Source organism: Pezoporus occidentalis, unplaced genomic scaffold (genome assembly GCF_034315485.1).
Source record: "Pezoporus occidentalis ecotype Australia unplaced genomic scaffold, CSIRO_AGI_Poc_V1 ctg68, whole genome shotgun sequence".
Classification (NCBI taxonomy): domain Eukaryota; kingdom Metazoa; phylum Chordata; class Aves; order Psittaciformes; family Psittacidae; genus Pezoporus; species Pezoporus occidentalis.
The window spans coordinates 813706-828696 of NW_026916030.1; the positions used below are offsets into that span (position 1 = coordinate 813706).

The following is a 14991-nucleotide window of genomic DNA, read 5'->3' on the forward strand; positions in this document are numbered from 1 at the left end:
AAGCAGTGGGGCTCTTGACAGCAGAGCTTTGTGCATCTTTTGTGGAGTTCGGAGAGTGGGGCTTTTTATTGCTGGCTAAATTAGCCCATTTTATTGTTTTGTTCTGAGGGATGAGGTCAGTTGAGTGGGAATCTTGCTAACAAGGTTTTACTCCTGTTTTTTACACTGGGTATCCGCCAGTGCTGTGCACTTGCTGGTAATGAAACAAAGATGAATAGTTTAGCACCCTGTGAGCTCTCCTCCTTCCCCCACCGTTGAGCTGCTCAGCCCATGTCTGTACCGGAGCTCAGATGCTCCCTGGGGCTCTCATCCCTGCAAAGCTGGGTCCGTTGGTTTTCCTTCTGACCTTGCATGCTTGAATGCTACTGCTGGAACAAGGAAAGGGTAGACTTTGCTGGGCAGAGTGATGGATTGGGTTTGAAAAGGAAATGGGAAAATAGTAGGCATGTTGAATGATGCTCACGGAGCGTGGTGAGCTCTGAAGGAGCTGTCTGAGGCAGCTCACGCTCTTTCCTGGCACCCCTCACATACCAAATCTGTTCAGTTACGCACTGATTTTCTCAGGTTCTTGACCCAGAACTAGGAGGGAGCTTCCCTTGTTCATTCTCTCCCCTTACTCGGCAGCAGCTGCTGGACCAGCACTGTCCTTTGGTGTGTTGAGGGAGGTTGGGGTTTGTGCCATGGCCCCAGGATACGAGCCTGTGGCTCTGGGATGTGCAGGGAATGTCTTCCCCTGTGCTCCAAGGTGCTGCCAATGCCTTGAGCAGTCAAACCCAGAGGATGCTCAGCTCCTGGTGTGCTGCAGGGAAGCAGGGTGGCATTGAGCCAGGATCTCTCCCCATGCATCGCTCAGGAGCTGCCATCAGCTGAGACTAAAAGCAAACTCAGCTTTAGCAAATTCTCTTCTGCTTAACCTTTTGCACTGTGTTTAGCCAAGGTGCCTTTCTTTGCTTTATCTGTTCCTCAAGGAAACACAGTTATAGTCCTGGTCACTCACAGGATGCAGACTATCGGCTCTCCTTGAGGTGTAAATCCAGCCTTATCAGGAAGAAAAAGCTTTCAGCCTTCCTTCCTTGCCTCTCAGAGACAAGCACCAAGTCTGCTTTTGTGGCTGTTTTATTTCAGCTTATCCCAGCAGTGCCAGACATTCCCCATAACCCGATGGAAACTGGGGAGCTTTAACCACCTAAGTGACAAGGGCATTAATGGCTTAACGTGGCTGTCAGTGAGGGGCAGGATGGTTGAAGTCCTGCGGGCAGAAATAGCAGCTGGAAGGATCTTCCCATCAATCAACTTTAAGCCAGTTGCCTTGGCCAGGTTGGGCATCCTCCAGTGGAGGCAGCTCCAAAGGGGCGGCCTGGGGTGATGCTCTGAATGCCTGTGAAGACAGGGATAAGGATAGTGATGGATGGTGTTAGAAACCCAGTAACACCCTCAGCTCCTTCAGGTCTCTGCTCAGGGCTGGGTGATGTCCTCAGGGTCACACCATGGCTATGTTCCCCACATAGGTCACGGTGTCAGGCAATGGCCAGAGCTGGCCGGGAATGGGCGATGTTCTGAGACAAAAACTTGGTGTTTTCTGTGTTCCTAATGCTGCATCCCCAGTTCTGGTGGTTACACTGAAAAGGCAAAAGCCAGAACAGTGACAGAACTGCTCTGTGAGTTTGTTAAAAAGAAAAAAGCAAAGGAAAGAATATTTTTCTCTTAAATTAGGAAGTTGAAAACCACCTTGCAGACATTCCTGCTAATTTTGTAAAGGTTACTCACAGGAAACAGTGACTAATGAGGCTAAACCCATGCTCGATTTCAAGGTAACCCATGTAGCATCTGAAGGGTGCCCAGATGTTGCGCTGGGTTGCTGCAGTAACCTGGAAATTAACGTGGTTATCTCTGGGGAAGATGCACTTGGGACGGGGCAGGAAGCGCGGTGGCTTCGCAGCTCACGGAGATAAGCGGCTGCTTGACCCCGCGCTTGGCTCGTCCCAGGTGGTGTGCCTGTGTCAGGGAGGAGGCACTGCCGAGCATCTTGCTTTTCCTTTCCCGGCGGTGTTTATCCCCTCAGCTGCGGTCTCACGCTCCATCCCTCCGTCCCCATAACGCTGCGTTTCCTTCCCTGCAGGGGGACATCCAGCAGCTCCTGATCGTGGCGGACCCGCGAGCAGCCCACGATTACTGCGAACACTACAGCCCCGACTGCGACACCGCCATCCCCGACTCCCCCCAGTCCCAGGACCCCAACCAGGATGAATATGTAAGGCTCCCGTGGGGTTTGGGGGGTGCTTCTGGGGAGCAGCATCCAGCTCCGTGGCACGGCTGCAAACACTCTGCTCCTTCCTCCCTCTGCTTCCCTGCAGCTGATCGGGTAGGGCTGAGACAGAGCTTGTTTGTGGGATGCGCAGGTTCTGGTCTTGGCTCTTGCCCTCAGGAGTTTCCTTTCTGGGATCCTCCCAGTTCCAGAGACTGAAATGAATGTTCACTTGGAGCTCAAAGCCATGTGGGAGAGACAACCTGAGCTGAGTGTGAAACACAGACCCTCCCTGGCAGGTGAACCCTGCCCGAAGCAGGCGCCTGCTTCTAGATTCCAACTTTAACTGTTGAGCTTGTAAAAAGATTTAGCAGTTCTTTTCCAGCATTCCCTGAGAACAGGTGTTAAAGGAGGGGGAAATGTTTCTGCCCGTGTGTTTGACATTTGAATTTCATTTGGCTCCAGCTCATCTGCATGAGCTGCTGTGCTCAGTATTTTTTCTACAGTTAGCCCCAGATCTTTCCTTTAAATAAAGGAAGGAAGGACTGGTACAAAATGCCCTTTTATTTCTGCTGCTCCATTAGAGAGGCCTGAGTGTGGCTGATTTCCAGAAGAGCATCACCTGAATTTTACACCCTCTTAAGAGGTCTCAGACTCAGCTCACAGCAATTGAAGGGTCTGCCATCCTCAGCTGCTTCACAGCATCTTGGCTGCTCTCTTGGTCCCACTTGCTGGTCCATGCACTCTCTTGCTTTCAGCTGGTCTCTGATCTGTGGATTCCTGCCAAATCCCCACAAATCCTGGAATGATTTGGGCTGGAAGGGACCTTAAAGCTCCTCCAGCTCCAACCCCTGCCACAGGCAGGGACCCCTTCCACTGGAGCAGCTTGCTCCAAGCCCCTGTGTCCAGCCTGGCCTTGAGCACTGCCAGGGATGGGGCAGCCACAGCTTCTCTGGGCACCCTGTGCCAGCGCCTCAGCACCCTCACAGGGAAGAGCCTCTTCCTGAAATCTTGTCTAAATCTCCCCTCTAGGAAGCTGTAATGCCAGCAGCCTGCTCTGGCTTAGCTTTGGGACCGAATGAGCGAAGCAGGGATCTGGGGAGGAGGTGATGCTCGTGGGGTGCCCAGCCCCTGGGAAGTGCTGTAACCGCTGTGCCAGCTCTGCTGGAGAAACAATAAATAAGTAAAATAAAATAGACCTGGGTATAGTCAAAATATGTGGTAGTAGGAAAAGAAAACTTCTCTTGGAGCCAGCAGCTCAACAAGGGCTGGCTTGTTTTAGGGCTGTGTTGCTCCATGTAAGAATAACTCCTCCACGCGCCGGCGTCTGCTGCCAGTGAGAGCGATGGACTGGCAAAGAAGTTTGCCATGCCTGGCTGTAACCAAGGCTCTGTTTGTGTTTCATTTTGAAGAATGACTGACGCCTTGTGGAAAACACTGAGAATATCCTGCTTCCGGAGCCCGGCGGGTGGATGGGAAGTCACACGGATACTATTAGTGCTTAGAGTGAGAACAGTATCGCGGCTTCGCAGGGCAGCTGCACAATTCCCACCTCTCTCAGTATGCCACGTGTGTGACCTGGGGGGTCCCGACAGTCCAAGGCTAAAACCAGTTAATGTTTATTGTGTTATCATGGGTGACTGAACTGCAGCAGGTTTGGGCCGTCATCTATGGTCAGAGGACCGAGGGATGAATTAGAACCTCCTCAAATCCCAGCCTTGCCACAGCAGCCCAAAGCTTTGGTGGAAGGTTTCATAGAAGCTGATGAACAAGAGGAAGGGACAGCTTTCAGTGCATGGATCTGCAACACAGTGTGGCCCTGTTGATAGGAAATAATGCCTAAAAGAGCTGGCAGGAATGCGTTTGGGTGCTGCCAGCTTATTTTCTGCTTCCCATCTTCTCTTTGCAGTACACTGACGCGGAGGGCGAGGGTGACACCTACTACTATGAGTACCCCTACTATGAAGATGTTGATGAATCTGTAAAGCCAGAAGCTCCCACCGCCAAACCCAGCGCTCCCGAGGTGGCTGCAGGAGAGAGACCCGAAACCAAGCAGGTACCAATTCAATGGCAAAGATGTGGTTCACAAATGGCACCTTTGTAGAAGGGGAGGTGGAGGATGGTGCAGAAGGTTTGCTTTTGTTTCTGATTGTGGCGTCCTGTTCCTGTGATAGGACTATCCTGCTCCCACACCATCTCCGCATGGAGGGGACCCTGACAGGCAGACCAAAGAGGATACTACAGCGGGTGATCCCCTCGTGGACGAGTACAACTATGAGACCATTAACGAGGAGTACTTCACACCTCTGCCCTACGAGGATGTCAACTACAATGAAGAAGTAGACCCGCAGGGGGGGCTGACTGAGAACGCTGTGGAAGCCGAACTCCCCACGAGCACCGTCATCACCTACAACGAGAGCGATGTAATTTCCGTGAATGCTTTTACCTTTCGCTTTGTGGTTGTGATGACTCGTGGTGTTTCAGAGCCCTGAGAGCCGCGGGGACGTGCTCACCCATGTGGTAAATCTGGCAGCGCTTTGGGCAGCTTTGGGAGAGGAAGTTTCTTGTAAAATATTTTCGCTCCAGATATTTCAGGGTGTGGAGGCAGATATTGAGGGTTTAGGGAAGGATTATTCCCCTGGAAAAATGTGCTCATGCCGACATCTGCGTTTCCCTCCGCGAAGTGCTTGTGTGACAAGAAGAAAAATGAGGGTTGCTGTTAAAATCTAAGTAGAATCATTTTATTTCAAAGCTATTAATATAAATCCTTAACATGTTGATTTGCTGGAAAACATCAGTGTTTTTCATCTTGTCATTCCCACTGAACGTCTTCAGGGGTTTAGATTGTAATGCTCAAAAAACCCATTTCAACACTGGGATCAGCCCTTGGTTTCAAACTCCTGCATCCACCAGTGAGGACCTCTGCTCTGTGCCACGTCTGCTCAAAGCGGGGAGCAGTCCAGGTCCCATGGCTGATGTACACCAAGCAGATGAATGTGGGTCTCGTCTTTAGATGAGACTTAGACAAATTGCCCTGCAGCCACGTGCTGTGTAGCTCTCTGTGTAAGGAAATAATGCTAGATGAGGCTGATTTTGCTATCCAGGAGGGGATAGCAAGGGGAGTTGACAGCAGGGTAGTGTTTCCTGGGAGGGAGGATGGGGCTTGGCAGAGTTTTGTGGTGGCTGTGGGTGGACTCAGCACCCTGAGGCTGGTGATGCAGAGGGGTCGTGTCCAGCCAGTCAGTGTGGTGGAGGAGGAGGTTGAGCCACCCAAAATGATCTACAGAGAGGAACAGAAAAGGCTGCAGGATATCAAGGAAGTGAGCGCCAACCTGGGGGAACCCATGGATGGGAAATTTTGCTGTTTCCTGACAAAGAGCCAGAAATCTTTGGCTAGGCTTGAACTTTCTAACAGAGAGGAATTAAAGATTGGATAGCGGGACCTTAGAAAAAAATTGGAAGAGGAAATAAGAGTCTGGAGGGCTGCTTTAGTAGTTAGGAAAAGGAAGTAAGAGGAGGAAAGGTCAGGTAGGGGAGCACACAGTGAAGCTTTCCTATGTGAAAGCTCAACTGTCTCTCAGCAAAGCATCTCACAGGGACAGAGTGCAACTGTTCCCCTCCTGCAGCTGCAAAGGAGGTGGCATTTGGACAGGGAAGGCTGCAGGATGGCTCCCGGGCTGGGAGCTTGCTCCGGTGAATCTCTTAGCTGAGGAGCAGAGCAAAGGGCACAGCTTGCCTGGTTGAAGGAGATTCCCATGCACTGAGGCAAAGGCTGATGCAGTGTGACATAGGGAAGAGTCCCCAGGAGGATATGGATTGCAGGTTAAAACCTCAGAGTGGGAGCTGAGGGTCCTGCCTGCAGCCAGGAGCTCCTGGGAAATGAATCCTCTAATCCAGCAGCAGACCAGGCTGCTTTATGAGCAGTATGGAAGTGGGGATGGGGATCTCCTGCAGGGAATTGCCTGCCTAATACCTGTTATTAAGAGCAGGCTTCCAGCGGGAGCTGCTGAGGGGGCTGGAGAAGGTTGTTTGCTCTTTAGAAAAGGAGAGAAAAGTCCATTAAAAATCTCACAGGTGTTTTGGCTGGTTCAGGAAGCGAAGTGCTCATGGCCATGGGTATGTGCGCTCTGATCTCACCTCCCAGGCTCCTGCCCGCAGAGCCCTGTGCTGCTGGAGTTCACCTGACCGCAGTTTGGGAAGCCTTTAATTCCTGCGATGGGAATGAAAAGGGGATTTAGCTTTGTACAAGTGAAAGCAGTGCGAGAGGTTTGAGAGGCAGGAGCAGGCGCTGAGCCCTCCTGGGCTGGGGCTTCAGCCTGGCTCATAACTCCTGCTAAATGCCGGGGAAGCAATTCCGAGATTTAGGAGGCAGCGATACTCCTGAGAACAAGAGGAGCTGGGAGCAGATAGATTCTGCTCATTGCCTGCTATTCATCAGGCAGTTTGCTTTGCTTGTCCAGATGCATATACCAGGGCTTCATATCTGCATTGCTTCTCTACAGGGAGGACTAAAAGGAGATTTAAATGAAGCTGTTACCAGCAAAGCAGAGGCACAGCGTTCTGCACGCTGATTTTTGGGCCTCCTGTCTCCTTTGCAGACTGGTTGTAGTTGTCCAACAGCACTGTTCAGGAGATGATTTTTGGGGCTTTTATTTTGGTTTTCCTCCAAAGCACCTGCAGCTCTCAGCAGGGAGAACTTTGCTCCTCCTCTGCCCCCATACTCAAGCAAATCTTCCCATGCAAATGGATTTTGAGGCCTTAATCAAAATATCATCCCGGACATTTTTGATGTTCATTTAAAGCAATGCAATCTGGAACAAGCTTGCTATATTAAATCCAGAATCTTTGTAGCGAGATAAACAGGTTTTAAGGTTTCAAAGTGCAAACCCAGATAAAAGATTGCAAACAGGATAAAAGAGAGTGTGATAGCACCCAATCCATTTGAACAGCACAGAGGAAAAGTGATGCTAACTTTTCTGAGCCTTCTGATTGAGTAATTGCCAAGCTGTGATTCCTGCAAAGACCGGTTGGTGCTTGCAAAGCTAAAGGAAGATGGGGTATCAGAGCAGTGGCTGCCTTAGCACCAGGGTTATTCTTATTCAAAACCTCTTGAATTTGGATGCAGATGCTTGTGCTCAGTGGTTCTGAGCAGCTTTGGCACCGAAACAAGGTCTGGAAATGATGGTGGCATTTAAGTGATTTTTGAATTCGTAGTAGGGAGGAGATCATTTGTCTGGGAAGCACTGGAAATAATTCAATTTATGGATCATTTTGGTCATTACCTGGATGGGAAAGAAACAAAAAAAACCCATCAGCAGCAGCACATGTTCTTCACAGTGCTGCTCGGAGCAAATGATGCCAAGAGGCAGCTGCCTGCCAGGCTGCAGAAAGCACAGGGGGATGGAGAGAAGCAAGGAAACTCTGATGCTTGTCTGGATGTCCTTGCCCAGCATCTGCTGCTGGAAGGATTCAGGAAGGATTCAGGGATTAACGCATCAGATTTGTGAAAAACCTCTGCTTCTGCTTTTTGCACAATTCCAGTCACAGTTTGGATCCCGGGATAAGCAAACAGGAGGTTTTGTAGAAGCGACCTTGGATTTTTCCACATTTCCTCCTGTAATCAGATATTCACAGCAACAGATTGAGGGTTTGGTGGGCATTTTGACTATGAGACTGGATGTTAATAATCTTAACACCAGTTAATAATCCAGCATCTCTGATATCGAGGCTGTGAGAGAGGAGGAGGGCTTGGAGTTTGAGGCTTCCATTGCCCCTTTCTTCTGGTCTTTAGGGCTTTCAGGGTGCTCCTGATGCGAGCTGGTGCTTTGTGCTCTGCTTCGTTTTCCTCACTCAGACTTTCCCTCAGTGTTATTTCAGGGATTGACAGAGGAATCCCAGGGAAAGCCAGGGTGGTTTTGACATGAAGATCCTCCCATCCTTCTTCCCTGCCCCTGGAAAACCCTTAGAGGTCCCTGGAGACTTTAAAACTCCAGAACTTTTCTTGTGCTTGTTCTTTACAGCTATTGTTGTAACACATCTTCCTCACATTGCAGACCCTGCGCCCCTTATTCCACCGTGCACAACCTGATGTGTTGCTGCTCTTTTGCTTCCAGGCTGCTCAGGGAGGAGATGACCTGGATAAAGATTTCACTGAGGAAACAATAAAAGAATATGATGGAAATTACTATGATAACTATTATGACCGAACAGTCTCTCCTGATATCGGCCCCGGCATGCCTGCCAACCAGGACACCATCTATGAGGGGGTAAGAGAGTTTATTTCCCATAGAAGGCTCAAAATGTTTGTCACCCCATCATTAATAGCATAAAGATCAGCCATGCAAAAACCAGCGAGAGCATCTCACTTGGATTCATTCCCCTGCACTGCACATGCTTTGCACGGGGTGAGGAGGTGCCTGTTTCTGTTCTACATGAGCATCAGTATCCCTTCGGGGCAGAAGTTGGTCCAGGATCTCCGGATCCTGCTCAGAGCAGTGATGCTGGTGGGGGTGATGTCCTCTCTGACTCTGGTTTTGTGTTTCCCTTGTGTGCTGCAGATCGGTGGCCCACGGGGGGAGAAGGGACAGAAAGGGGAGCCCGCGATTATCGAGCCGGTAAGGATCAAATGGTGTTTTGGTGTTAGTGTTTTCCCAAGGGAGAAGTCCAAGGTGTATATTTGGTGTGGCCTGGGGTGCTCTGGTACAGCTGGGAGGAGGATTTCCCATGGAGGAATTACTCGGTTCATTTAAACACTTTAAATGCAAAATACTGTACATTTTTCTTTTAAAAGCCTTCAAGCAGTGACTGAAATCATGAAGAAGCTCAGTCTTTCCCATGAAATCTCTTATGTACCAGAATAAACCCCGGCCTTTCAGAGGGGAAGCATCAGGCAGAGGGCAGGTCTCACATCTCTGGAGGTTTGAAGTGCCCTCAGCTCGCAGTGACCCCAACTCCCCAAGTGCTGGTGGCTGAGTCACATCCTGACCTGAATTTGCAGCTTGGGATTGGCTTTAATTGTGCCACTAATGAATTAATCTCTGTGGAAATGAAGTGGTTCTCCCAGCACACAGCTGTGGGAGAGAATGGGTTTGCTCCTGCTCCAGGGTCCCATCAGCTTTCAGAGAAATCCCATGTCATCTGGAGTGGAACCCAGCTCTCTGTGATCTGTCCTGGCCTGTTTCTGGGGTTGTTTTTCTCTCTAAAGAGCTGCCTGTGCCCTCTGCAGTCAGCAAAAACTGTGGGTGCCCAACTGAGCACCCTGTTACGTGAGGATGGAGCCACTATGGGGCCAGCTGGGGCTTGCTCACAGGAGCCCACTGGGCAGAGCAAGAGGCTTGGGGTTGATGGCCACGTGTGTGTCCCCTGTTGGGTACCAGGATGCTGAGGTGCTCCCATGGGTGCTCCTCGCAGGCTGGAGCTGGGGCTGTGGGCCCTTGCAGCCGCCTCCCCGCATGCTCCCACGCACCAGCAGCTCAATCAACCAGCAGCTCAATTAACCTCGTTTCTCTGGCACGGGCCCAGTGCAGCAGCACTTCCCATCAGTTATTTCTCTTTAATTCTTCCTCCCTTTCCTCCTCTGACCGACATTCTGCTGGGGGAGCTGGGCTGCAGCAGCAGGGCTCCACAAGCCTGAGCTGAGCATCTTGTAAAAGCTTTTCTGACCTTCCCTTCCCTCTCTTCCTTCCTGGGGCTCGCTCCCACCCTGCGGACACAAGGAGTGAGCAGTTTGCTTAGCAGAGGTGTGGGAAGGGTGGGGGGCCTCTGAACCCCAGGGAAACGATGGCAGAAACCAGCCTGCGCTGCGCAGAGCCCATCGGAGAGGCTACAGAGCCAACAAAACAGTTAAGTTTAATCATCCAGAAGGAATTTGGCTGCCTTCGCTGTTTCAAAACCCTGGAGCATGCATCGCTTGTGCCAGAGAGTAAACAAGACCGAATGCCGCCCTGTCCCTTGCCGTGCGGTCCCTCTGCAGCACAAACTCGGGTTCGCTGCGCTCTTAAGCTCTCTTTTTCCGATGGGAGCTGCAGCAGAGGGGGAAGAAGCCCAAAGGCGTTAGTGGGGTCCCGCAGGGTTTGTTCTCCGTTCCCTTCCACCCTCCTGTCCTTCAATCCTTGCTCGGTGCTGACACTTGCTGGAGGCAGCGGGGCAGCACAGCTGCAGCGTGAGGAGGGCTGAGCTGGGGGTGGATGCATGGTGGGGACCCCCCGTCCTTGAAGGCTCCAGGCTGCCTGTGCTTGGGGGGGGCCCTGGTGCTCCTGCCTGCCCCGGGCAGGGTGCGATCAGCCTTTGCACACACCTCTGTGTGCTGCAACCAGTGTCTGGGCTGTTTCTGTGATGGGAGTTGCCCTTGCGGGTAGCCCCTGGGTGCTGACCGAGTGGAAGCAATGCTCTCTTTTCCCCTGGGACAGTCCCAACTCCATGGTTTGCTTGCTCTATCCCCAAGGCATCGCCCTTGGTGGCATCCCCCCCCCAGACCAGTCCTGGTCCCCAAACCCTCCCACTTTTCCATTGCTCCTGTTGATGAGCAGTCGTATAAACAGTGGTGGTTTCTTGCCAAGGAGAATCTCCAGATGTCCCTAAAGCTTGAGCTCAACGTAAACCAACAGATAAATATGGGAGGATGCCAAGGATGTTTGCATTGCAAATCGGCTCATTAGCCCCGGCCCTTACCCCACGCTGAGGAGCGGCCCCAGGCTCTGCAGCTGGCCGTGGGAAGCAGAACCTCAGCATGCTCAGCCCATGGCATGGTCACCCAGCAGCCCACGTATGTCCTGGGGAGACCTGTGTGGGCTGTAGCCCTCCATCAGCCCAGACACAATTACTGGTGCCTGGTTTAGAGCCTGCCACAGCAAAATGTGCCATCGTTGGTGTCAACAGCGATGGACCTTGGGGGTTCCATATGGGAAAAGGTTTGCTGGGACCTCTGGGGTTCCCTGCACGATGTCTTCATCGTTTGCCTGAAAAGGAGCCAGTGCTTAGTGGATGTCCTGGGGGATGCTTTCTCCACCAGCATCTTCTCGGTAGCTTCCAACAGCAAATGGCTGACCCTTAGTGCAGGTCAGAGGAATGCTGCATAGGGTTCACCCTAATTCCCACCCAGAGGAGAGGGTCCAAGGCAGGCAGGAAAACCGCTGTCAAAATGGGCACAGGGTGAAGCCTGCGACCTGAATTCTTTCCTGGTGAAGAACGGCTGTGCAGGCGCTCCCTTCTGTGATGGCAGCAGCAGCAAATTTCCCCTCACACTTCCAAGTGAGCTGGGAGCCAGCTTTTATACGAGGTGGTGATGAGTCGCATGGACACTGGGAGAGACAGAAAACAGCACTGGCCACGCGTTAGTGGTGCAGAAACACACATCCCACCAATGGAAGCAGGGATGGTTCATGTTTTACCCCTTTTTTTTGCTCCTCTGGGCTTAGAGACTGTGGCTTTTGGGGCAGGGATGCCTGGATTTCCCTGCAGCCTTTTCAGATGGGTTCAGCTGGGCCCTCTTCTGCTGCAGTGGCTGCCACGGGGTCAGCCGAGGCTTTTAGCACCGGAGCTGAGGCCAGGAGACCGGCCAAGGGTGACCTAAGGCCAGTCCCCACACTTGTTTCCTCCTGGCTGCTCCCGTATGAACTCACTGCTCATCCGCAGGGTTTTACAGGCAGATGTCATCCCACAGGACAAGTGTCCCTGTTTGCTGCCCGTGAGCTGGGCAGTGCTGGGGTGGCTTTGGCTCACCCTGGCTGCTCCTGGGGTCACAGTCACTGGCCCAGAGGGAACAGGGTTGTGCTCACCATGGGGCTCTCCCCAGCAGGTTGTCCTGATGCTGTCAGGAAAGCATTTGCTGGGATTATGGAGAGGTTTCTTTCCTGCCTCTTACGTCTCCGTGAGGAGGGGGGGGAGAAAAAACTTGACTCTACTGAGTACGTGATAGACCTGATTTAAAGTTATGACAAAATATTTAGATTAAAAGCACTGGAATAACATTATTCTACCATTTTGCCCACACAGTGATTTCCTGGGTACACAGATAAATCACAGCATGCAGGCTGCTGGGAAAGTCATTTTAAACCCCCACTATTTGATTATTAACATGGTTTTTTTTTAAGCTGCTTGGATCTAGAAACAGCTTCTTCCTGAAAAAGATCTTTTCTCCTGCGCCAGCACCATCCAGGCTGGATGTGCCCCAGGGTTTGCCCTTTGCTGGCCATGTGCTGAGGGCGAAGGGTTGCGGTTGGGAAGGTGTGAGGGTGAGGGTGGGCTTGGGGCTGGGGCTGTTTTGCTGTGCCCTGTGTGATTTAAATAGATGGTATCTGGTTCTTCAGTGGGCAATGCCCTTTGTGCCTCTCATCCAGAGGGAGCAGAGATGCTGCAGCTCGGGGATACCCACACCCGGCAGCAGAGCTGGAATACTGCAGGGCAGAGGAGGCGTTGGGCTTTCCAGCCCTGGGGGCAGAGTGACGGTGAGGCTGTGCCTTGCTAATGGTTCTGTCTTCTCTTCCATTGCTCAGGGTATGCTGGTGGAAGGCCCCCCTGGACCCGAAGGCCCAGCAGTAAGTGTCCCTTTGTCTGCACCGCAGGGTGCTGATGTACGTGGAGGGCTCCATGTGCCACCGGCCCAGGGCTCTGTTGCTTGCAGACACCCAGCAAGGGTGCAGAGAGCTCTGGGTCCATTTCCTGGTGCAAAACTGAAGAGGAAGCTCTAAGCAGCTTATTTTTTCCCTGTCTTTTCCATGCTAGGGTCTTCCAGGACCTCCAGGACCAACTGGACCTGTGGGCTTAATGGGTGACCCTGGGGAGAGGGTGAGTACCCGTGTTTTTCTCCTCTTTGAGTCATTTTGTGTGTGCAAAGTGGGGCTGTAACTTGGGGTTTGCATCTCTGGTTTTGATACCACTTTAAATGAGTTTTGTCACTGGCAGCAACTGCTTTGTACACTGCTGCCTGCAGAAGCCTCCAGCTCTGCGATGTCTCAGCTGTTCCCAAAGCACTTTTGTGGACCAGGGCCCCGAATCCCACATTTTAGCACCATCCTTTGGTCAGAACTGCATCTTTGTTCATTATTGCTGGGTCCTCACCTGGGATCAGGGCTGATCTGCAGTTTGGGGAGCTCCTGGACTGAAGCCTGGGGTCACTGCGTGTTGCACCAGCACCATGTGAGCAGCAAAATGTGTGTTTGGGATTGCTGGACATTAAAACCCGCTCTGTGAGCTGACTCTCTGAAATGACCCTTGTACCAACACAAGCTTTTGCTTTCGTTCACCCTGTTCTAGCCTATTCCCCCTCCCTGGCAGAGACAGCCAGGCAAGCAGGTCCCTGTCTGGTACCCCATGGGACCAGGCTGCCCATCACCTCCAGCACTGCACCCAGCACAGGGATTGTGCCTTGACATCTAGTGGAACGCTCACCATAGCGCCGACGGCCTCTGGCTTTGCACAGGAGCTGAGATGGGATCATTCTTGGCTGCTGGAGCAGCTCCGTTTGGGCCCCTGGAACTAGAGGAGTGCCCTTGAGCAGTGCTGGTTTGGGTGATGAGCACCGGTGTGGGCTGCGCTGGCAGGAGCAGAGTGGTTCCTGCCCGGTGCAGCCCAGCGGAGCAGTGCGTGCTGCAGGCAGCGGAGCAGCGGTGCAGGGGCCGCACGGACCAGCAGCAGTCACTTCGCATGAGTAAATTCATTGATTTCAGCACTTTGTGAGCAAAACAAATGGAGTTTGGAGCCTGACCGCGTTCGGGTGCTTTGGTGCATCTTGATGTCGAGTGCAGCCAGATACGCTCTCAAAATAGCTTCTGGTGTTCTGCTGTTTCAGTGGGCTCCCAGCAGTGCTGACAGCAGCCTCCCCTGGAGCTGCCTGAGGCATCCCGACAGTCCCGTTAGTGAAAAAGGCAATCATGTGCCTTGCTCCGGGTGGGTTTGTGGAGGCAGGCTTGGCTGGAAGCCCGTTTTGCCAGAGTTCTTCCTGGAAAGCTCAGGAGGGAGGGGGCCGGCAGGGATGCAGATCACAGGAGGTGCTCCTCAACACGAGCTGTCCCAGCTTTTCCCTTTCCAGAAACCCAGCCGTTCCCTTTCCTGTCCCATGTACCCCGGAGCTGTTGTCCTTCCCTGGTGCTGCCCTTGCTGTCCTTCATCTCCCAGAGAGGTGGTTCTCCTCAGCAGTAAGGAAGAGATGGAAACTGCCCCTCTGCAGTTGGTGCTCTTCCAAATTATCCCCTTAGGGTGGGTTTGGAACCCATGGGACCTGAGTGCCTTCCCTGGGGCAGTCTCCTTCCTGCAGTGGAGGACAAAGCAACCAGCTGGCTCCAACCCTTCACTGTTCACCTCCCAGCCCCATGACACTGGCATTGCAAAGTACAACCACTGGGAGAAATAAAACCACTGCTGGCGTGCACTGGGAGGTGTCTGCTGTGGGTTTAAGGTGTGCTTGAGGAGACTGCTTCAGCGTTGGGATGCTCCTGTGGCAGCGGCTCTAACCTGGGCCCTGTATTTCTTTAATGAAGGCTCTTTGTCACCTTCTCGGTCCCTGGGGACTTGCCTGGAGCCTGCTGGCTCCCCCAGAGCAGTGCTGGGGAGACCCCACCTCACCTGCCCTCCTGGTGTGTGTTACTGGGTTTTGATGGAGCAGTAATAATGCTTCTTGTGGTTGTGACATGACTGCGAACGAGAGGCCCTGACTGTGCTCCATTGATCGGTGCCTGCAAGCTCAGAAAGTCAATAGGCAGCTGCAGGCTCTGCCCATGGCCAGGAGCCAGGGCCACCACTCAGTGGGG

General features: G+C 52.4%; 1 protein-coding gene across 2 annotated transcripts in view; it reads left to right on the forward strand.

Annotated features, from left to right (window-relative positions):
• The window catches only part of COL5A1 (collagen type V alpha 1 chain), a 131114-nt gene that overhangs the window by 55030 nt on the left and 61093 nt on the right, over positions 1-14991 (forward strand). For both annotated transcript variants that reach the window (XM_062641076.1, XM_062641077.1), the window contains exons 5-11: positions 2120-2251; positions 4155-4301; positions 4420-4668; positions 8359-8511; positions 8803-8859; positions 12739-12780; positions 12968-13030. In XM_062641076.1, the coding sequence (XP_062497060.1) occupies positions 2120-2251; positions 4155-4301; positions 4420-4668; positions 8359-8511; positions 8803-8859; positions 12739-12780; positions 12968-13030 (843 nt within the window). The remainder of the gene's footprint in view (positions 1-2119; positions 2252-4154; positions 4302-4419; positions 4669-8358; positions 8512-8802; positions 8860-12738; positions 12781-12967; positions 13031-14991) is intronic.